This window comes from Lissotriton vulgaris, chromosome 12, assembly GCF_964263255.1.
Source record: "Lissotriton vulgaris chromosome 12, aLisVul1.2, whole genome shotgun sequence".
Lineage (NCBI taxonomy): Eukaryota > Metazoa > Chordata > Amphibia > Caudata > Salamandridae > Lissotriton > Lissotriton vulgaris.
The window spans coordinates 745,258,813-745,282,315 of NC_141700.1; the positions used below are offsets into that span (position 1 = coordinate 745,258,813).

At 45.3% G+C, this 23,503-nt stretch overlaps 1 protein-coding gene across 1 annotated transcript in view; it reads left to right on the forward strand.

Moving 5' to 3' along the window:
• The window catches only part of LOC147678546 (extracellular calcium-sensing receptor-like), a 99,342-nt gene extending 76,543 nt beyond the window's left edge, over positions 1 to 22,799 (forward strand). The window contains exons 5-6 of the mRNA XM_086946593.1: positions 21,668 to 21,791; positions 21,880 to 22,799. Coding sequence (XP_086802719.1) covers positions 21,668 to 21,791; positions 21,880 to 22,799 — 1,044 coding nt within the window. The remainder of the gene's footprint in view (positions 1 to 21,667; positions 21,792 to 21,879) is intronic.
• Positions 22,800 to 23,503: the final 704 nt, after the last annotated feature.

The window sequence follows — 23,503 nt, forward strand, 5'->3', positions numbered from 1 at the left end:
ACTTTAAAAGATACCTCTAAAATCAGCTGAACTACGAATTCCGATTTACTCATTTGTTATCAGGAGAGACCTCCAGTACTGATCCTGAAAAGTAATTTTAACCGTACTTACCAGTAACTTAAGTTTACTTCCATAGGATATCATTGCCTGCTATATAAATATATATAAATCAAAAAATATATATATTAAAAAACAAATATTACAATTTCAATATTTTTAAAAACATTTTTTTTTCAATTTATATTAAAAATATGTAATGTAATTTAAAAAATAAAATATCTAACAATAAATACTTTAAAGCTATGTTGTAGGCGTGGCCAAGATGGCGGGCTGAGAGGTCGCACTTGCCGAGAGCTCCCGGACCCCTGAATTCCTGCACCGCTTGTAACCGCTGATTCCCCCCCGGATCAAGCGGCAACTGAGCCTGGTGCCCACGGTGGAGGTGTGAAGAGACTGTTGAGCCTGGTTTGCGCCGTCGGGGATGAGACTCTGACCGGTAAAGCCCGGGTCGGAGCCCGCTGAACGGCCCGAGTGAGAGCCGGAAGCCGCGAGTCTCCCGACCCTCGGAGCAAGACGGAACGACCGGCCTCCGGGGTGTGACGCCCGCAGCGGTGCATGAACTGTCGGAGTGGGAGTCGGCAGCGGCTTCGCGAGCGGCTCGGAGTTGTCCGACGGCGGCTGTACGGAGCGGAGCGGAGGTGCAGAGCGGAGGCGGAGTCGGCATCGCCTCGCTACACCAGCCCGTGGATTGAGGAGGCCCGCTGGAGGAGATCGCTTCGGCTGGTTGTCTGTGTGGGACTAAGGAACGGGGCTCCCGAGGAAGATCTTTCCCTGAAGCCGCGGACCCCGGCGAACGTTGCACCGTGACTTTGCCCACTGGCCAGATTTTTGGATTTCAGATTGGAGACGGAGAGGAGATCTCCATCTTGGGCGTTGGCCCCTCGACATTACTGAGCGGCCATTTTGTGAACTCCGGCCGGGCAGCTCGGCCTTCCTGGTGCTCTTTGTGTGGGCTGCTCCCGGCTGGCATATAGCTGCTTTCTTTGCTGGACAGTAAGCCTCAGCGTCCTCTATTAAGCTACAATGTCGAATGCTAGGGGACAGCGACGGGGCGACCGGACCTTGCCGGAAATGCTGGGACGCGGCGCCCTACGCAGCGGAGGAGCCCAACCTGCCACGACCTCCCCGGCCCCGACCAGGGGGGCAGATGGTGGAGAGCCCCCGGTGACAAGATCATTTCTCGAGTCGCTGTTTAGCTCCCTTCGGGAGGACTTTCAAACGCTCAAGCGTGAGGTGGCCGGGGAGGTCCGCGAAGTAAGGAGAGAGATGGACTCCCTGGGGGAACGTGTGAACACAGTGGAGGAAGCGGGTCACTCCAGGGATGAGGAGATCACCCATCTGCAGCAGGAAGTCCTGCGACTACGGGAGCAACAGATTGAGTTACAGGCCCACGCCGAGGACCTTGAAAATCGGTCCAGGCGGAACAACATACGGGTCCGCGGTGTGCCGTCCGGTGAGGAGGGTGAAGACGTGAATGCGTATCTGGTGGCCCTCTTCCGTGCGATCCTGGGAGAGTCGGAGGACTTTCGGATTCGCATAGACCGGGCACATCGGGTGGGTCGCCCCCGCAGAGCTACGGCGCCCGCTCCGGACATTCTGGCCTTCCTCCCGAACTTTCCCTTGAAGGAGCGGATCCTCCGAGAGGCACGAGGGCAGCAACCTTTCCGATTCCGGGACCACCCTGTGACCCTGTTTCAGGACTTATCCACAGTCACGCTACAGAAGAGGAAATCCTTCAAGATCGCCACGGACTTCCTTCGGGAGCATGAGACACAGTATTCCTGGGGGCACCCTTTCCGTCTGATCTTTAGGTGGAACGGTGTCTTGCATCAGCTTCGGTCCCTCCAAGATGTCTGCGCGGTGTTGGGCCTCACAGCATCGGACACAGATACCCCGGCCCCGCGGCGGAGGCGAAGCACTCGTAACGGATGGCAACAAGCTGGGGGGGGGCCTCTCCTCCGGCGGAGCGTCCGGGCTCGCCCGCAATCCGGGCAGACATGGCGGCTGCCATCCAGGAGGCCTCCAGAGTGGCGACGAACGGCGAAGTGGCCCTGACGGCCTGAACTCACTCCGGGGGGAGTCTACTCTAGCTCATTCTTATTGCAGGTGCGGGGATCCGGGGGGTGGGCTGGGAGGAAGGGCGAGTGCTGGAGATGGTGGCTGGACGTCCACTAGATTGACTTACCACGGCCTTGCCCGTTTCGGGCCGGACTGGGACAATGTCTTTTTTGAAAAGTCTGAGAAGCGGGGAATGGGGTTGGGACAGGCGGGCAGATGTTTTGATTCTGGGGCCTAGAGGGGGGGCCAGTTGCGGGGGGCGGTGTAGATTTGGTTGTGTGGGGGCAGGGGGGGGGTTTCTAGTTGTGGGGTGTTGGGGTTTGGGGACTGTACTGTGCCAGTGGGTGATTCAACGTTGCTCTGTTTTGAGGCCTCGAATGGTGCCTTCTGTGTTTGCCTGCGGGGCTTTGCTTCTTGATATGTGCTCCTTGAACTCCCCCCTTGATGGCTCTTAAGGTGCTTACTCTCAATGTGAAAGGGCTGAATAATCCGGTTAAGCGGCGGGCAGTGTTATCCTTGTTGGAAAACTCACAAGCGGATATCTGCCTGTTGCAGGAGACCCATTTGCTGGCTAAGGATTGCTCGCGGATGCGTACCCCTAAGTTCCCCACGCAGCTATTCTCCTCTAGCACCTCCAAGACGGCAGGGGTGGCAATCTTGTTTTCTAGGGGGTTCAGGGGAGAGGTCGTGTGCAAGGTAGCAGAACAGAAAGGGAGACTTCTAGTATACAAGATTAAGATGGGGGGTTTAGCACTGACAGTCGGCACCGTCTACTGCCCCAATGATCATCAGGATCAATTCTTGCACAGGGCTTTGGACGACGTTGCATCCACCTCTGATAGGCACATAGTGTTGGGGGGTGATTTGAACCTGGTTTTCGACGCGGCACTGGACAGGTCTGTGCAGCGGCGCCATCAGTTGGGAGAGCTTTCGGGCTCGATTCGAACTCGACTTGAGGAGCTGGACCTGCATGACATGTGGCGCCACCTCCACCCCACCACCCGCGCATACTCTTACTTCTCACACGCCCATAGATCTTATGCGCGCTTAGACCATCTCCTAGTGTCGGGCCCAATGCTCCTTTTGGCTTCGAGCGTGGACATGGGGGTCCTCTCTCTTTCTGACCATGCTCCAGTGGAGGGCGTTTTCACTCTTCCACCGGTGGTTCGGCCGAGAGGGGTCTGGAGGCTCCGGGACACGCTTTTGCACAGGCGGTCGGTGGTGGATCAGATCCGGGCGGCCATTTTGGATTTTCAGACCGTGAACGATAATGGGGATACTTCTCGTGCGACACAGTGGGCAGCCCTGAAGGCCGTGCTCCGAGGCGAATTTATCGCGATTTCCTCGGCCGAGAATAGGGACCGTCAACTCAAGAGAGATGAGCTCACACAGCAGGTGAGGGAGCTGGAGCAGGTTCATCATAGGACGGGGGCCCCCAGGGTGTGGAGGCAGCTGAAGGCGGCGCGGAAGCTCCTGGCGGCCCTTGACACGGACCGGGCGGAGTATGCGATGCTTCGCCTGAAACACAAATATTACACAGGGGGCGATCGGTGTGGGCGGCTCCTGGCTAACAAACTTAGGGTGCAGCACCAACAGCACCGAGTGAAGGAACTATTGGACCCGGCCAGAGGTAGAGTCACGGCCGATGAGCAAATAGCAGACGTCTTTCGCGGCTTTTATGCTGACCTCTACACCGGGGAGGCCCCTTCGGCCCAGGCTGAGGTGGACTATCTGGACTCGGTCCCGCTCCCGTCGCTGACACAGGATCAAGCTCAGTATCTGGAGCGTGACATACGTATCGAGGAGGTGGTCACGGCGATATCCCGGCTCAAACTGGGCAAGGCCCCGGGTCCGGATGGCTTCATCCCGCTGTTTTACAAAACCTTCTGTCAGGAGCTGGCGCCTCTGCTGACCCGCCTTTTCAACTCCTTCGCAGAGCCGGGAGCCATCCCCTCCGAATTTCTCCAGGCCACGGTTTCAGTGATTCCGAAGCCGGGTAAGGACAGGACCGCTTGTGGGTCCTACCGTCCCATCTCGCTGCTGAATACTGATTTGAAGGTGTTCACCAGTATATTAGCTGCACGCCTGGCGTTGCACCTCCCCGGCATGGTTGACTCGGACCAAGCGGGCTTTGTGCCCGGTAGGCAGACAGTAGATAACACAAAGAGGGTGACACACATTCTCGAGAAGGCTTCCAGGATCCCTGGGGAGAGGATGCTCCTGTCCATAGACGCGGAGAAGGCTTTTGACAGGGTGCACTGGCCCTACCTGGAGAAAGTCCTGAGCAAATTCGGGATAGGGGAGAGGTTCCGTCATCTGATCTTCAATTGTTACCGGTTCCCCTCTGCGGTGGTCCGGGTGAACGGCGGCAGCTCTCGACCCTTCCCCATTGAGCGGGGCACGAGACAGGGGTGCCCACTCTCCCCTTTGCTCTTTGCCCTGTACATGGAGCCATTTGCCCAGAGGGTTAGGCAGAACCCCAACATTATCGGTGTCCAGATGGGTGGGTTCCGTCATGCGATTAGCCTGTACGCGGATGATGTCATTTTGACGCTGGATGACCCGCGGAGATCGCTGCCGGCCTGTGTGGAGGAACTGAACTTATTCGCTGACGTGGCGGGTTTCAAGGTGAACCTGGGGAAGTCGGCCGCCCTTGACATCTCGCTTACTGCTGCCACTAGAGTGGAACTACAGAGGCTTTACCCTCTGAGTTGGTCCAGGGACCGGATCCCGTACTTGGGGATCCTGTTGGCGCCCTCCCTCCCGGAGATGGTCACGGCCAATTACGCGGCTCTGGGCGCGAAAATCAGGGAGGAATTGGGCCGGTGGGACAAGGGCACGCTGTCGCTACTGGGTAGGGTGGCCGCGGTGAAGATGACCCTCCTGCCTCAGGTGCTTTACCTCTTCAGAGCGTTGCCACTCCAGCCCCCCGCGGGGTGGCTTGCGGAGACTCAGACTGCCATTGCACGGTTCGTGTGGCAGGGCCGCAGGCCGAGGATCAAGAGAGGCATCGCTATGCTGTCACCGGAAGCCGGGGGGCTGGGGATACCGGACTTGCGGAAATATTTCCAGGCCGCTCAGCTCCGCTATCTCGTGGAATGGAGCCGGTGGGAGTCTGATAAGCATTGGCTGTTCCAGGATCAGGCGGTGGCGGGTAGGACGCTGCAGGAAGTGCCATTCTTGAGGCGGGCCCATCGACCCCCCAATCTTTATGCGTCTCTGGTGACGCGGGTACCGCTCCGGACGTGGGACTCGGTGGCTGCCAGATGCGAGCTTACCACCTTCCCCTCTCCCTTTACGCCGCTCATTGGCAACCCGGACTTCGGCCCTGGGATGGAACAGGGTGCTTATGAGCGCTGGCGGGTGGCCCGCTGCTGCACTCTGTATCACTTGTACTGCCCTGAGGGAGTTGTCTCCTTCCAGGACTTGAGAAGGGATTATGGCCTCCCGGAAATGGAGCGCATGCGATACATGCAGGCGCGCCACTGGGCATTACAACCCCAAGTGCGCGGCGCGGCACACCGGGAGATCACGGCGTATGAGCGTTGGTTAATTACTCGCACGTCGGACGCTAAACTGATCTCAGACCTGTATAAAATGCTGCAGCCCCCCTCCTTTCACATCCACAACCCCGGTCGGGAACGTTGGGAGCGAGAGCTCGGGCGCGAGCTGAGCCATAAGGATTGGGAACACATCTCCTTCCGCGCACGCCACTCGGCCTACCACACGGGTCTTACAGAGACCTTCACTAAAATCTCGACCTACTGGTACCGTACTCCGGAGAAACTGCACGAGATGGACAGGGCAATACCAGGGACGTGCTGGCGCAACTGTGGCAACACTGGTACACTAACACACATACTATGGGAATGCCCCCTGCTAGCTCCTTACTGGGAAGAGGTCCTGGGCGAGGTGGACAAATGCTTTGGGATAGAACTGCCTCGATTCCCTGCCTATGTTCTGCTAGGGTTGCCGAATGGGCTGATGTATCCCCTTAGGTCAAAGAGAGGTAGACAGATCGCGATTGCGCTGGGGTCAGCGGTGCAGAATATTCTCATACACTGGCGCACTACAACACTTCCCTCTGTAGTTGGCTGGCTGCACAGATTATGGCACGTTCTTGGAATGGAGAAGATGTCCTTAGTAGCCCTGGGGGATACTGATACCTTTGAGGAACTGTGGGAGCCCTTTCACAGCCTGTTATGTTCCGAATTTCGAGAGATCACCTGCCCTAGATACCTTAGGTTGTTAAGGCTGACGCCGCCACCGGACCCGCCTGCTTGATTGGGTGGGGTCGGTATTGTATAGTAGAGATTCCTGGAGAGTTACATGTAGTGGAGACTGTAGACATTGGCACAGTACAGGGGGTGGGTTGGGGTGAGGTAGTTGGGGGTTCTGTTAGGTTAGGTAGGTTTTTGGAGCGGGGTTGCTCTCCTCCCTTCACCCCCCCCTTTTTTCTTTTCCTCTCTTCCCCTCCCTCCCCCCCTTTTTCTTTTCCCCCCCTTTTTTCATTCGTTCTCTCTTTTGTCCCTCCCCTCCTGATTTTCTTTCCTTCCCCCCATCCCGTCCCTCCCTCCCTCCCTTTCTCCCCCCCCCCCCTCCCCTCGTTGTCTGTACGTGCCCACAGGTGCGAAAGCTATGCTCCCGAGTCGGATGGAGCCTCTTGCAAAATTGTAACTGCATTGTTGTACTTGCTGTATAATGCGCATTGGTGTGCGGTTCCTGTGGTTCACCTGTTCCTTGCCCCTTTGTGTCCTACCCCACCCTGCTTCAATAAAATACTTTAAACCTAAAGCTATGTTGTATATCAGTTTAAAAAAATAACAATTAATACATTTAAAAATTATCATTTACATAACCTTTGAAATTCCCTGAAAAAAACATAGGTTTCAGCCACGTTATAGTTAGGAATTAGCATTTAAAAAACCTTACAAATTCACTGAAAAAACAATGGGTTTCAGCCACGTTATAGTGAGGAATTAGCATTTAAAAAACCTTAGATTTTCACTGAAAAAACCATAGGTTTCACACATGTTATAGTTAGCTGAACATTTCACTCATACAAAACCATTGAAATTCTCCCGTTATAGTTAGTTCAGCTAACTATAACTCACGCGCCCGCAATGCACTGCTGATGACGTGACATATTACATCACTCATGACATGGTCAGTGACATCACTCATGACATCACTGATGACATCTCAAATGATATCACTCATGACATCACTGATGACACCATCCAGTGAATGTGTGTGTTTCTGAATTTTTTTTTTTTTATATACGAATATCTAAAGGTCGATGGAAGAATAAATGGGTAAATAAGTGTCTAAATGGATGTTTTGTTTTGTAAAATTGATTGTGTAACTGACTCATTAAGTCTATCTTAGTGACTACATTCTATATGTGTAGATATATATATATATATATATATTTGACAGCAAATGTCCTTTGTCAAGGAGGAGCGGCTTCTCAGCTGGTGCCGGCGACGAGCCAAGGACTGGGCTCGTGTTTTATTTCATAGCAAAAATAATGACACCGCACTCTTCTCAGATGAATTTCAAAGCGATTTATTCCAGCTCAAAAAATACTTCCTTCACCTACGCTTTTCGAACAAAACTGTTCGAAACTACCGTGATCAAGAACAGTTTTGTTCGAAACGCGTAGGTGAAGGAAGTATTTTTTGAGCTGGAATAAATCGCTTTGAAATTCATCCGAGAAGAGTGCGGCGTCATTATTTTTGCTACGAAATATATATATATATATATATTTATATGGTCCAGTTGAAGGCAGGAAGCCGAAACGCGTAGACCGTCCATTTGATGCACTTTTCTTTGCACATGATGTGTAAATAAACAGTGGAGAAAGCTATCTGTTGCTGTGCCGTGTCTTTATCTACGGAATTCGTGGGAGAAGAAGCTGATGCAAAATATATATATATATATATATATATATATATATATATATATATATATATATATATATATATATATATATATATATATATATATTACCTACTGGCGGTCACCAGTAGGTAGTTATAGTTAGGATTATTTTCGATAGGGAAATCGCAACATTCTATTGGGAATAACTTTGGCGCCGGTTGGGAATCTGCCTAAACATTTCCTAAAATTTGCCTCGCGGCGCTCCGGTCCTTCCCTGAAAGTTTGGGGGGGATTCGTCAAGCGGGGGCCGAGATAAAAGGGGGGTCCCAAAACGTGTTTTCTCCATGTTAATTTCCATAGGGCGGTCAACCTCACTTTTAGCCCGAACATCTGAATGGATTTCCACCAAATTTGGCAAAATTGTAGGGACTGGTAGCCCGATGTGCCTTTGCTATGTCTCAAGATATGTGCTCCAGTGGATTTTGAGTAATTTAGGTTCAAAAAAATATATATATCTATAAGCGCGCCCCGGTACGCGCACCGGGGCGCTAACCAGCGCGCTACGCGAGTTGGCGCGCGGAAAGCTGATTGGTTCTTGGGTGTCTTTCAACATTCCAAACAGTCCGGAGCGGCCGCCATCTTGTGTCTCGGTAGGATCAAGACACAAGAGGTGGCAAAAACAAAGGGGGAAATTACCATAAGGGGGCAGGTAGAACCCCCCCCTGACCCCCTAGGTTTGATGTGGGGGCTATAAAAGGGCCCCGCGGGACAAATTATTTATATATTTTTTTTGATTTGCCCGGGGGAGCGCCCAGTACGCGCACTGGGGAGCGGACCGGGGAGCGTACCATAAGGAAAAAAGAATGACAGAGTTTTTTTAAAATAAAGCCTTTTTTTATAAATTGGAGGTAGTTCTAAAAAGAACTGTTTTTTTTTCTTCTTTTTGTTGTTTTATATGTTTTTTTGAACATTTTGTACTTTTTTTGGCTGAGAAACAAAAAACAGGGAATTGTAAACGGCTCAACTGGAGCAAAAAAAAAATCAGGAAAAAATTACGTTTTTTGGGGCAATTGTGGTTGTCACCAGCACGGTTGATGAGCTTTATGCTCAGCTCACCATAGGTGATGGTCTTACCACAAAAAATACAAGTGATCTTGAATTCACCAAACTGTGATTGTATGTTTGGGACCATCTCCCTTGTCTCTGGTCCCGATGGAGTGGGTTGCTTTCTTTTGGAGGTGCTGGGTGAAGATTGGGGAGGGTTACTAGTCAGTTCTCTCACCTCTGCCGCAGCATAGTTGTTGGGATGCTTGCGCTGCATGTGCCGAATCATGGTGTTATTGCCAAATGAATATTTCTTATTAGGGTTCCCCCTTGAAAGTTCAATGCCACAGATTTGGCAAGTCACCTTTGGCGCATTCACTTTCTTCTTGCCCTCTGGGATGGAAAAAAACTCCCATACAATGTGCTGCTTTGGACTATATGGGGTATTGTCTTCTGGCAGGAATGTCCTACTCCCCTCCTCCTCCTCCACCTCCTCCTCCTCCTCTTCTTCTTGACCACCAATGTGATGTTGTGGTGGTGGTGGTGCAGATGCTCCAGCTGCTGCTGCTACTGTAGCCATTTTAAAGTACAAAATATTGGTCACAGATCTCCAAACAGGTCTTCCTCAGTCAAAGGACAAAGTCAGAATAAGGAAAAAAGGTGGGGGCTTTCATAATTTGGAAAACAAAACTGCCCTGGACCAATGAAAAGTGTTATTTTCAGGTCACATGACCCGGGCTTTCATCATTTGGAAACAAAAACTGTTCTGCACCAATAAAAGTGTTATTTTTAGGTCACATGACCCGACGCGCTTACGCTACGCGCCCCCGGGCGCGCCCTGGGGCGCGTCACGTAAGCGCATCGGATGCTTACGTTGCGCGATCGTATGCGCTTGAGTGCTTCCGGGGGCGCTTACGCCATGCGTATCATGCGGACGCGGCTACGCGATACGTCACGATGATTTTTTCAGTCGCGGCATTAGCGCTAGCAGGACGCTCACTGGTACGCGCCGGAAAACTGCGCTTTCCGGTGCGCTCACCGGGACGCGCACCGGGAGCGCTCCAGGGCAAAAAAAAAAAAAACATGAATAAAATAGTATTATATAAATATACAATATAGGATTCATTATAAAAAATATTACATTTCATAGGTTTGAGGCCCTATATATAGTTAGCATTTCAAAAACCTATGAAATTCACTGAAAAAACCATAGGTTTCACACCAGTTATAGTTAGGAATTAGCATTTAAAAAACCTATGAAATTCACTGAAAAAACCATAGGTTTCACACCAGTTATAGTAAGGAATTAGCATTTAAAAAACCTAGTAAATTCACTGAAAAAAACGTAGGTTTCACACCAGTTATAGTTAGCTGGAAATTTTACTGACATAAAACCATTGAAATTCCACGTTATAGCTAGTTGGACTCACTATAACTTGCGCGCCTGCAATGCACTGCTGATGACGTCACATATTACATCACTCATGACATGGTCACTGACATCACTCATGACATCACTAATGACACCATCCTTGTGACAGACTGACAGACCTCCTTTCAGTGTATTGTAACCCTTGAGACACATATTAAAAAAAAGAAACTAACATTTTCTTAAAAATAGAGATACCCATACCAGTTACAACAACCAATTCAGTAATTCCACCTTCTATATACACATCCTCTCATTCAGCAACAGTTCTACATAGTCACTCATACATATAGTCACTCATCATATGTAGTGATACACATATACATCCTCTTACACACCGACAGTCATCCAAAAGTTACTCACACACCTACTCACACATGCAAATAAACTATTGAACATCCATTTATTTGCATATTGAAATATACACACACTACCACCTTACTTCTAAGGAAACTTACACATACTTACTCTCTTAAACAATCACTTATAGAAACACATACTTATTTAAACAGGAATTCTTTCAATCTCTCACTCTCACATATACTCACTTATATACATCAATACTCACATATACTAGATTAAAACAGATGTAGTTACTCATAAAGACACTAGTGAGGCAGGCATTCACTCACTAACACACACATATACACACTCATCCACCCAAACAGTCCTGCACATACACTGTCTTAAAAACACATACAAACAGTTAGTCAGTCACCAACCCATGCAGCCACTTATACACAAAGTGAAACACTGATACATATATTTAAATATTTAAAAATTACTCGCTAATATATGTATTCCCTAAGATACACTTTATAAGCCAGTTAACCAATCAATATTTTATAAAAAATAAACATCCATTTACACACTTTTTTAAACATTTATTCGTCCATCTACCTTTACAAATACATATATAAAACATATTGATTTTTCAGAAAGACACACATTCACTGGATGGTGTCATGAGTGATATCATGAGTGATGTCACTGACCATGTCATGAGTGATGTAATATGTGACGTCATCAGCAGTGCATTGCAGGGGCGCAAGTTATAGTGAGTCCAACTAACTATACCGTGGAATTTCAATGGTTTTATGTCAGTAACATTTCCAGCTAACTATAACTGGTGTGAAACCTATGGTTTTTTCAGTGAATTACTAGGTTTTTTAAATGGTAATTCCTTACTATAACTGGTGTGAAACCTATGGTTTTTTCAGTGAATATATACATATATATTCATGTGACCAAGGCCTCTGTGTAGTGTGTAGGCCGAAACGTTATGCTGACGAGGTGTGCCTGAATAATAAAAAAACTCACCTGTACTCTGGGTCTTCAGTTTCTTCCCTTGCTGTGGTTCCAGATGGTGGACGTTAGCTGAGTTGGAAACGAGCGGATAAATATATATATATATATATATATATATATATATATATATATATTCACAGAAAAAACCATAGGTTATAGACCATATATAGTTAGGAATTTGCATTTACAAAACCTTGAAAATTCACTGAAAAAACCATAGGTTATAGACCATATATAGTTAGGGATTAGCATTTAAAAAACCTTATTTTATTTGCACAAAACCATTGAAATTCCATATATAGTTAGTTGCACTAACTATATATCGCGGACCCGCAATCCACTGCTAATGATGTCACATATTACATCATTCATGACATGGTCAGTGACATCACTGATGACATCACTGATGACATCTCAAATGACATCACTGATGACATCACTGATGACATCTCAAATGACATCACTGATGACATCACTGACATCTCATTTGACATTACTGATTACATCACTGATGATATCATTTATGTGATAATACATCTTCAGACTCTAATATAACCTTTGATACACTCAGTGTAAACAGGCACTCACAGACTGTCACACATCCATGGAGTTACTCACACACCTATTCAGTCATGCAAAGAATCAATCACATCTCCATTTCCTTAACTATACGGTTATACACACCTTACTTATTCAAACATATACTAACACATATTTACTCTCTTATACAATCCTTGATACAAGTTCACAATGATTCATACAGCCACTCTCACATTCACTGACTCTTATGTTCAGTTATTTATATATGTCAACTCTCACATGGAGTGTGTTTTACATATGTACTTACTTTGACATGTAGAACTGAGATATCCATTCACTCACCAATATACTCATGCACACAGTCAACTGTCCATACAGCTGTTTCTACATGCACTTTTGAACCCATACACCTAGGGAATCAACCGCTCACACATCTATGCACAGAGTTATACACCTCCCAGCCACCCACACACACACTCAGTCTCCCATACAAATACTTGGGCAACCATTCAATAACCCATATAGTTACTGATATAGCTACTGATTTAAACATGCAGCAGTTTACAGAAGAACATAAATATTGATTGCCAAATTAAGACACTTTAATCACTAACCCATGCACTCAGTGAGACACATTTAATCATTCTCTCATACAGTCAGTCATGCACCTACTAAATCCTTCATCCAGACACTTATACATCCACTCATTCTTCAATATGTAAGACATATTTTAACTTTACAGAAACATACAGTCACTGGGTGTTGTCATCAGTGATGTCATCAGTGATGTCATTTGAGATGTCATCAGTGATGTCATCAGTGATGTCACTGACCATGTCATGAATGATGTAATATGTGACATCATTAGCAGTGGATTGCGGGTCCGCGATATATAGTTAGTGCAACTAACTATATATGGAATTTCAATGGTTTTGTGCAAATAAAATAAGGTTTTTTAAATGCTAATCCCTAACTATATATGGTCTATAACCTATGGTTTTTTCAGTGAATTTTCAAGGTTTTGTAAATGCAAATTCCTAACTATATATGGTCTATAACCTATGGTTTTTTCTGTGAATTTCATTGGTTTTTTAAAAGCTAATATCTATAGCTGTAAAATATATTCTTTATTAAGTGACGTATCACGTAGCCCGTGAGACGCCTCATGATGCATCGCATAACCGTGACGTATCGTCTCTGCAGCGCAAACCAAACCCAAAACGTAAGCGCGCCAGAACACGCTTAAAGATATATATATATTTTTTTAACCTTAATTAGACAAAATCCACACGTGCACATATCACAAACGTTCAAAAAACACAATATGTCGGACTCCCGTTACGCTGCCGGTTAGCTGCCCGGTTAACGTACCAGGAAGCACCTTTACCGCGAAAAATCGCAATTTTTTTTTTTCACCCCCCAGGGAACTTTAATAGCCCCCTCATCAATCCTAGGGGTTCAGGAGGGGTCTGCCTTACCCCTTTCATTCATTTACACCTTTTTTTTTTCCACCTCTTGTCTCTCGATCCCACAGAGAGACAAGATGGCGGCCGCTCCGGACTGTTTACAATATTGACAGCCAATCAGCTACTCCTCAGACTCCCGTTACACTGCCGGTTAGCTTCCCGGTTAGCTTCCCGGTTAGCTGCCCGGTTCGCGTACCAAGACGCGTCTCTACGGCGAAAAAATCGGATTTTTTTTTTTTTTTTTGGGTTACACTGCCGGTTAGCTTCCCGGTTAGCTGCCCGGTTAGCTGCCCGGTTCGCGAATCAAGACGCGTCTCTACGGCGAAAAAATCGGATTTTTTTTTTTTGGGTTACACTGACGGTTAGCTTCCCGGTTAGCTGCCCGGTTAGCTGCCCGGTTCGCGAACCAAGACGCGTCTCTACGGCGAAAAAATCGGATTTTTTTTTTTTGGGTTACACTGACGGTTAGCTTCCCGGTTAGCTGCCCGGTTAGCTGCCCGGTTCGCGAACCAAGACGTGTCTCTACGGCGAAAAAATCGGATTTTTTCTTTTTTTTTTTTGGGCCCGGCGTGGCTCTATAATATCCCCCTCATCAATCCTAGGGGGTCAGAAGGGGTCTACCTTGCCCCCTTTCCTTCATTTCCCCCTTTGTTTTGGCCTCCTCTTGTCTCTCGATCCTACCGAGAGACAAGATGGCGGCCGCACCGGACTGTTTAGAATGTTGACAGACACCGGAGAGCCAATCAGCTTCGCTTCGCAAAGTTCCGATACGCGAAAAGTTCGCGAACCGGAGCGCTGCCCGGAGCGCTGTTACAGATATATATCTTGATTTAAACGTTAATTTCTCAAAATCCACTGAAGCACATATATTGAGACCTAGCAAAGGCACATCGGGCTAACAGTCCCTACAATTTTGCCAAGTTTCGTGGAAATCCATTCAGCCGTTCGGGCTAAAAGTGAGTCCAACCGCCCTATGGAAATTAACATGGGAAAAACGCGTTTTGGGACCCCCCTTTTTTCTCGGCCCCCCCTTGACGAACCCCCCCCAAATTTTCAGGAGCTCCTCAGAAACAAAATGTGCCATTTTCCTGAAAATTTCAGCCGATTCCGTCCACAAACGCCAAAGTTATTAGACATAGAATTTTCAAAAGTCCCATAGGAAAAAAATCCTAACTATATATACCTACTGGCTATCGCCAGTAGGTAATATATATATATATATATATATATATATATATATATATATATATATATTCACTGAAAAAACCATAGGTTTCACACCAGTTATAGTTAGGAATTAGCATTTAAAAAACCTATGAAATTCACTGAAAAAACCATAGGTTTCACACCGGTTATAGTTAGGAATTAGCATTTAAAAAACCTATTAAATTCACTGAAAAAACCATAGGTTTCACACCAGTTATAGTTAGCTGGAAATTTTACTGATATAAAACCATTGAAATTCCCACGTTATAGTTAGTCGGACTCACTATAACCTGCGCGTGCAATGCACTGCTGATGACATCACATATTACATCACTCATAACATGGTCAGTGACATCACTCATGACATCACTGATGACACCATCCAGTGAATATGTCTTTCTGAAAAATAAATATTAGTGAGTTATGTTTAAATATTTAAATATATATATTAGTGTTTCACTTTGTGTATAAGTGGCTACATGTGTTGATAAGTAGCTACATGCGTATGTATATGGGTTATTAGATATTTTTATTAGTATCAGTATGAGTGTCTATATGGTTTGGTGGGGGTATTACTTAGCACATAGATGCATGAGTGACTGACTCTTTGTTTGTATGTGTTTTGAAGAAAGCATATGTACAGGACTGTATGGGTGGATGAGTGTCTATATGTGTTTGTTAGTGAGTGAATGACTGTCTCACTAGTGTCTTTATCAGTAACTACATATGTTTTAATCTAGTATATATGAATATTGATGTATATAAGTGAGTATATGTGAGAGTAAGAGATTGTAAGAGTTCCTGTTTAAATAAGTATGTGTTTCTATAAGTGATTGTTTAAGAGAATAAATATGTGTAATTTTCAATAGAAGTAAGGTGGAAGTGTGTGTATAACTCTATATTCAAATAAATGGTTGTTCAATAGTTTATTTGCACGTGTGAATATGTGTGTGAGTAACTTTTGGATGAATGTCGGTGTGTAACAGGATGTATAGGTGTATCTCTTCATATGATGAGCGAGTATATGTATGAGTGACTATATAGAACTGTTGGTGAATGAGTGGATGTGTATATAGATAGTGGAATTACTGAATTGCTTGTTGTAACTGATATAGGTATCTCCATTTTTTAAAAAATTTCAGTTTCTATTTTTGAATATGTGTCTCAAGGGTTACTTTACACTGAGAGGAGGTCTGTCACTGTGTCACAAGGATGGTGTCATCAGTGATGTCATGAGTGATGTCACTGACCATGTCATGAGTGATGTAATATGTGATGTCATCAGCAGTGCATTGCACGCGCAAGTTATAGTGAGTCCGACTAACTATAACGTGGGAATTTCAATGGTTTTATATCAGTAAAATTTCCAGCTAACTATAACTGGTGTGAAACCTATGGTTTTTTCAGTGAATTTAATAGGTTTTTTAAATGCTAATTCCTAACTATAACCGGTGTGAAACCTATGGTTTTTTCAGTGAATTTCATAGGTTTTTTAAATGCTAATTCCTAACTATAACTGGTGTGAAACCTATGGTTTTTTCAGTGAATTTCATAGGTTTTTTTAATGCTAATTCCTAACTATAAGTTTCACTTTATAAATAAGACTGTTAGCACTCTAGTTGTTCTTTAGAACACTCTGGTACATTTTGTCATTGGGCTACAGTTGGACTACATCTAGTTGAAATTTGGGCTACATTTACATTTTTTGGTCTCTGGTGGCCATCTTTGGGCTACATTGGGCTACTTTGGGCTACATTTGGGCTACATTTTGGCTCTAACATATATTAAGCCCAATGTAGCACAATACATATTTTTCTAAAGTTAATTTTTTTACAAACCACTTCAGAATAGGGCTACCTGTCCCTACAATTATCCCATTTTTTTTTTTTTTTTTTTGGGAACGCTCCCGGAGCGCGCCCCGGGGAGCGCCCCGAAAAGCGTATTTCTGAAAAGCGCCCCGGGGCGCGCTCCGGGGAGCGTCCCGTGAGCGCCAATATCGCAAACGAAAACATGATTGTGACGAATCGCGTAGCCGCGACCGCGTGATACGCACGGCGTAAGCGCACCCGGAAGTACTCGAGCGAATACGATCGCGCAACGTAAACATCCGACGCGCTTACGCTGCGCGACCCGGGGCGCGCCCCCGGGCGCGCCCCAGGCGCGTAGCGTAAGCGCGTCGGGTCATGTGACCAGAAAATAACACTTTTCATTGGTTCATAACAGTTTTAGTTTCATAGTGATGAAGCCCCTGGTCTTGTGACCTGAAAATAACACTTCTCATTGGTTCAGGACAGTTTTTTTTTCTAAATGATGAAAGACCCCACCTTTTTTCCTTATTCTGACTTTGTCCTTTGACTGAGGAAGACCTGTTTGTAGCTCTCTCTACTTTTTTGCTCCAAATAATGGCTTCAGTAGTAGCATCAGCTGGTGCATCTGCCCCACCACCACCACCACAACCACCAAAAGGACCAGCTCCAAATTATATTGGTGGTCAAGAACAGGAGGAGGAGGAAGAGGAAGAGGAGGAGGGGAGGAGAAGATGGCTGCCAGAAGAAAATACCCATACAAACCCAAACCACACATTGTATGGGAGTTTTTTTCAATCCCAGAGGGGAAAAAAAGGTGAATGCGCCCAAGGTGACTTGCCTAATCTGCAATGATGAACTTTCACGGGGCAACCCAAACAAAGAATATTCATTTGGTAACTATACCATGATTCGGCACATGACCAGAAAGCACCCAATCAACTACTCTTGTGCAGAGTTCAGGGAACTGGCCATTAACCTCCCCCAGTCATCAAGGACCCCCTCCCAAAGAAACCAACCCACTTCATCGGAACCAGAAACATCCGAGGTGATGCCTTGCATTCAGCCGAGATTTGCTGATTTTAAAATCACTTGTTCTGCATGTGGCAAGCTTATCGCCTATGGCGAAAAAAGCGTTAAGCTCATCGTCCTTGCAGGTGATAATCACAAGTGCCCCAAAAAGAAGTAATTTTTTGGTTTTTTTGTTTTTTTGCTCCAGTTGAGCCAGTTTCAAATTCCCTTTTTTTTGTTTCTCCCCCTAAAAAAATACAAAAAAAAATATAAAACTGTTTTGAAAAGCCAAAAAAAGTTCAAAAAGTTCAAAAAACACAAAAAAAATATAAAACAACAAAAAGAAGAAAAAAAAAAGTTCTTTTTAGAACTACCTCCAATTTCTAAATCACAACTTCATTTTTTAAAAACTCTGTCACCTTTTTTCATCATAGTACGCTCCCCGGGCCGCTCCCCGGTGCGCGCACCGGGCGCTTCCCCCGCGCAAAACGAAAAAAAAAAAATATTTTAAATGCCCCGCGGGGCCCTTTTATAGCCCCCACATCAAACCTAGGGGGTCAAAGGGGTCTATCCCTGACGCCTTATGGTCATTTCCCCCTTTGTTTTAGCCACCTCTTATGTCTCGATTTTACCGAGACACAAGATGGCGGCCGCTCTGGACTGTTTCGAATGTTTACAGACACCCGAGAGCCAATCAGCTTTCCATGCGCACCTCGCGTCACGCGCCCGGAGCGCTCCCCGGTGCGCGCACCTGAGCGCTGCTATAGATATATATATTTTTTGGCACCTAAATTACTCAAAATCCACTGGAGCACATATCTTGAGACATAGCAAAGGCACATCGGGCTACCAGTCCCTACAATTTTGCCAAATTTGGTGGATATCCATTCAGCCGTTCGGGTTAAAAGTGAAATCGACCGCCCTATGGAAATTAACATGGGGAAAACGCGTTTTGGGACCCCCCTTTTATCTCGGCCCCCACTTGACGAATCCCCCCCAAACATTCAGGGAAGGACCGGAACGCCGCGAGGCCATTTTGAGGAAATTTTCAGTCAGATTCGTCAACCGGCGCCAAAGTTATTCCAAATAGAATTTTGAGATTTAACATTGAAAAAAATCCTAACTATAACTACCTACTGGCGACCGCCAGTAGGTAATATATATATATATATATATATATATATATATCTCCACAAAGCCCTGGCGCTCAGCCGTGCACTCACGATGCCCCCTACTCGAACTACAATTACCAGCATGCATACGTGACTGCTTATGTAAGCCACGCCCACTGTGGGAGTTTGTTGTCAATAAAAACTAGTGAAATTACAGGTGAGCCTTTCAATGCTTCTGTGAGCAGTCCATGATTAAAAAGCGGTGTCCTCGAAACGCGTCGGACGGACATGGTGTTAATTTCAAGACATTGGCGATGTATGCTGCCTCAAGGCAATCACTGTGGGGGGCATCATGAGTGCACGCCTGAGCGCCAGGGCTTTGTGGAGAGATATATATATTTTATATATATATATATATATATATATATATATATATATATATATTGCCGCTCTCCACACACCAGTGCGCGGCACTCCCAGGCGGGTGCTGACAAGCGAGGGTGCACTCGCTAATCAATTGCCGCTCCCAACTCCAAAGTAGACAGTAATCCACAGGAATAAAGCACTCGCGGGCCGTTTGAATCAGTTTATTGAGACAAACACAGCAACCAGCAAACAGACGCGTTTCGGTCGTAACCTTCTTCTGTGTTACGAAGGTTACGACCGAAACGCATCTGTTTGCTGGTTGCTGTGTTTGTCTCAATAAACTGATTCAAACGGCCCCCGCGAGTGCTTTATTCCTGTGGATTACTGTCTACTTTGGAGTTGGGAGCGGCAATATATATAAATATATATATATATATATATATATATATATATATATATATATATATATATATATATATATATATATATATATATATATATATATATATCGTTTTTTTTTTTTTTTTTTTTACGGTGAATTTTTACGTCTTAAGAGGAATTGTTCTCTCAATCAAGACTATGAACAGGCAGCGTTGGAAGCTAATACTAGATTTGTACATAGGGGATATAATGTTAACATCTTACATCAGGCCAGGGTCAAGGCTTCGCAAACCAACAGGAGGGACCTCCTGGTTTCGAAACCCAAACCAGCAGCCCCCGAGGAGGTCAGAATGATCACAGAATTTAGTACCAAATCAGGGGAACTAGTGAACATCTTACAAAAACATTGGCACATACTCACTGCAGACAGAGTCCTTAAAAAGAATCTGCCGGAGAGACCTTTAATAACCTACAGAAGATGCCCCTCTCTAGCAGATCATTTGGTCCATAGCCATTTTAAATCCTTGGCTAAACCCATCAAACTATCACAGTCAGTCGGATTTTTTCCTTGTCTTAAATGTAAGGCATGTAAATTCTGCAGAAAAATGACAGATTACCCTAATCGCACAGGCGACAGTAAACCCAACATAAAAATAAAGCAGTTGCTGAATTGCAACTCGGAATACACGGTTTACTGTCTCACCTGTCCTTGTAAGCTGCGTTATATCGGCAGCACAATCAAGCCTGTAAAGCTCAGGATACTTGAACACATGCGGGCTATCACGAACAACGATAGATCCTATCCAGTAGCCCGCCACTTTGCACAAGAACACCAGAGCAAGTGGGAAAAACTGAGCTTTTACTGCATAGATCAGGCCCCCAAATTAGAACGAGGGGGGGATAGAGACAAGTCTCTAAGGATTTTAGAGTCAAAACACATCATTGGCTTAAAAACCATCACTCCGTGGGGTCTGAACAATAACGAAGAACTTTGGGTTCATCTGTGAACAGCTGAAACATAGGGGACACATAGTAGAGTAAAACACTGTACTGAAGAACTTTTCTACTTTCCCAACCATCCATGCCTATCATGCTAACCTTCACTCTTCCTTTTTCTATCTTGCACTGTTTTATGATTGCCCATTCAGGGCTCAATAAGGTAACAGAAAATGAGAGAATTGTAAATACCTCATTTGATCGCTTATTATTTTGGCGTACTGTGAATATGTTAATCATGAAAAAATATATGAATTGTGTAACAACGTTACTTGTTTTTAAATGAGCACTATGCACTTTTCACGTAATCACCAGATTTAGCCATTGCATTACTAGCATTTGCACGTTAAAAGATGGCGCCCATAATAATGTGGAGAAAATTGTCCCTTTTCCATAGTGATTAATATGCAATGAACCAATGGCTTTAAAATGGTGTTTCAAATCCAACACTAACGTTGCACTGACGAAGCCTGCTAAGGCGAAACGCGTCTGCTTGGGGTGTGAGGGGGTTTGGTGAATAAGTTTTTGAAAACTCAGATACCAGTGTGCCAGCCTTTCTTTTCTGGATGCAGAAAAACGTGCAGCAATATATATATATATATATATATATATATATATATATATATATATATATATACATCACTTCAGGAAGCACAAAAAGCGAGAAAATCCACAGGAAGCCTCAAATAAAGGTGTATTCTTTTATTTTGAAATCTTGCCTGCAGTCACCCCTTAAGTGCTGCCATCGGCCATTGGCCGACGGCAATGCTACCTCGTTGGTGCTGCCGTCGACCAATGGCCGACGCGGCCCCGCCCATTTTGCCGAAGTGCCGCACTTCCGCAAAATCGCAGGTGCAGTAGAGGGGTTAAGGAATGCAAGCACTCAAAGCTTGGATAGAAATGGACAATATTTTACATTTGTCAATATGAGTATAGAATTCTAACCTCAATGTCATTTTCAAATTAAAGCGAATTCCTTCACAATTATCTGTTTTGCCCCAGCCCCCAGTCTCTGTGTGCAGCCCAAGTTGTCTACCTGGCTTCAGAAAAGTTGCAGAAGAAGGGCAACCTGTCTGCTGCTTCAAGTGTGTGCCATGCCCTCAAGGGGAGATTTCCAATCAGACAGGTGAGTGGTAATCGACAAAAAGGTCACATGAATGAGCTTCCCAAATTACAACAAATTGTAATAATTAAATTTTTATTGACTATTGTAGATTCCATTGAGTGTTTGAAGTGCCCTTTGGATCAATGGCCCAATGAGAAGAAAGACTGCTGCGTCCAGAAGCATATCGAGTTCCTTTACTATGAGGAGCCTTTGGGAGCCATGCTGACAGCCATCAGCATTGTGTTTTCTTTTCTCCCTTTTGCAATCCTGGGACTATTCCTTCTCCACAGAAAGACCCCCATTGTCAGAGCCAATAATCGCTCTATCAGCTACCTTCTACTTCTGTCTCTCACTTTGTGTTATCTCTGCTCATTGGCCTTCATTGGATACCCTTCACCAGAGAAGTGTCTCCTTCGACAAGTTGCCTTTGGTATCATCTTTGCTCTTTGCGTCTCCTGCATTTTGGCTAAAACCATCATAGTTGTAATTGCATTTAATGCCACAAAACCCAACAGTAGCTTAAGGAGATGGGTTGGACCTCATCTGTCTTATACTCTCATTGGTGTCTGTACACTTATTCAGGTTATTCTCTGTCTCTCTTGGCTAAATGTCTCTCCTCCTTTCCCACAGCATAACATTCTCTCTAAACCAGGAGTGTTAATACTTGAGTGTAACGAGGGGTCTTTTATCGCTTTCTGGTGCATGCTGGGATATCTTGGACTTTTAGCCACTGCCAGTTTCATAGTTGCCTTCGTAGCCAGAAAATTACCAGACAGCTTCAACGAGGCTCAATTTATCACCTTCAGCATGCTCGCCTTCCTATGTGTCTGGCTGTCATTTATTCCAGCCTACCTCAGCACCAAGGGCAAGTACATGGTGGCCATGGAGGTCTTTGCCATTTTGTCTGCGAGTTCTTCCTTGGTATTTTGTATATTTTTACCCAAATGTTTTATCATTGTATTCAGATCTGAGATAAATTCTAAGGAATATCTGATGGGGAGGGGAGCAGCACAAAAGAAAAAGTCATAACATCCCTGCAGTTATAATCTCTGTTAATCAGAGACTCACAACTAACCTGTATACAATGAACTAGCGCATATGAAAGTAGCGCAATGGGGGTGGGTGTCATTTTCAGCTGGCAGCACTATTACAATGTTGTCGAAATTGTTCCACTAGATGCCTACAAACAAAGCATAATAGTTGTACAATTAAGTGTAAGTATGAAAATCTTTCAAGTAGAATAAAGACTGGTGTGTACTCAATGGTTAAGTGTGCATGCATTGACTCATGAATAGAGACAGTGAACTTGTACACTGAGACAGCTATTGGCATGCAGTGGACAAGCTGGCAGCACAGGTGGAGTGATGAATTCAACTGTTCCCTTCTTTTTCAGGAAGCATTGTGCTAGTTAGGATACCGGTGAAACCCAAATTTCCATACCTATTCATAACTATCCCTATTCCCCTAAGTAAGGCTTTCTTTCCTAGTATGTGTATGCTGCTAGCAGATTACTATGAGAAGTGAAACAGTCTACATGTTGATGGGAGATGCTGATGCTACCATTCACGGGGGGGGGGTTGCAAAACTGATATAGACGGGCATTTATTTCCTGAACTATCATACTTTGTGATTTACTAGCAATCAACAAAACAGATGATGCATTTACCAAAAGAAATGGACCTGGTACAACATTTAGGTTGGTGCTGACCTCCTGACTGCCCAAGCCTTCCAAT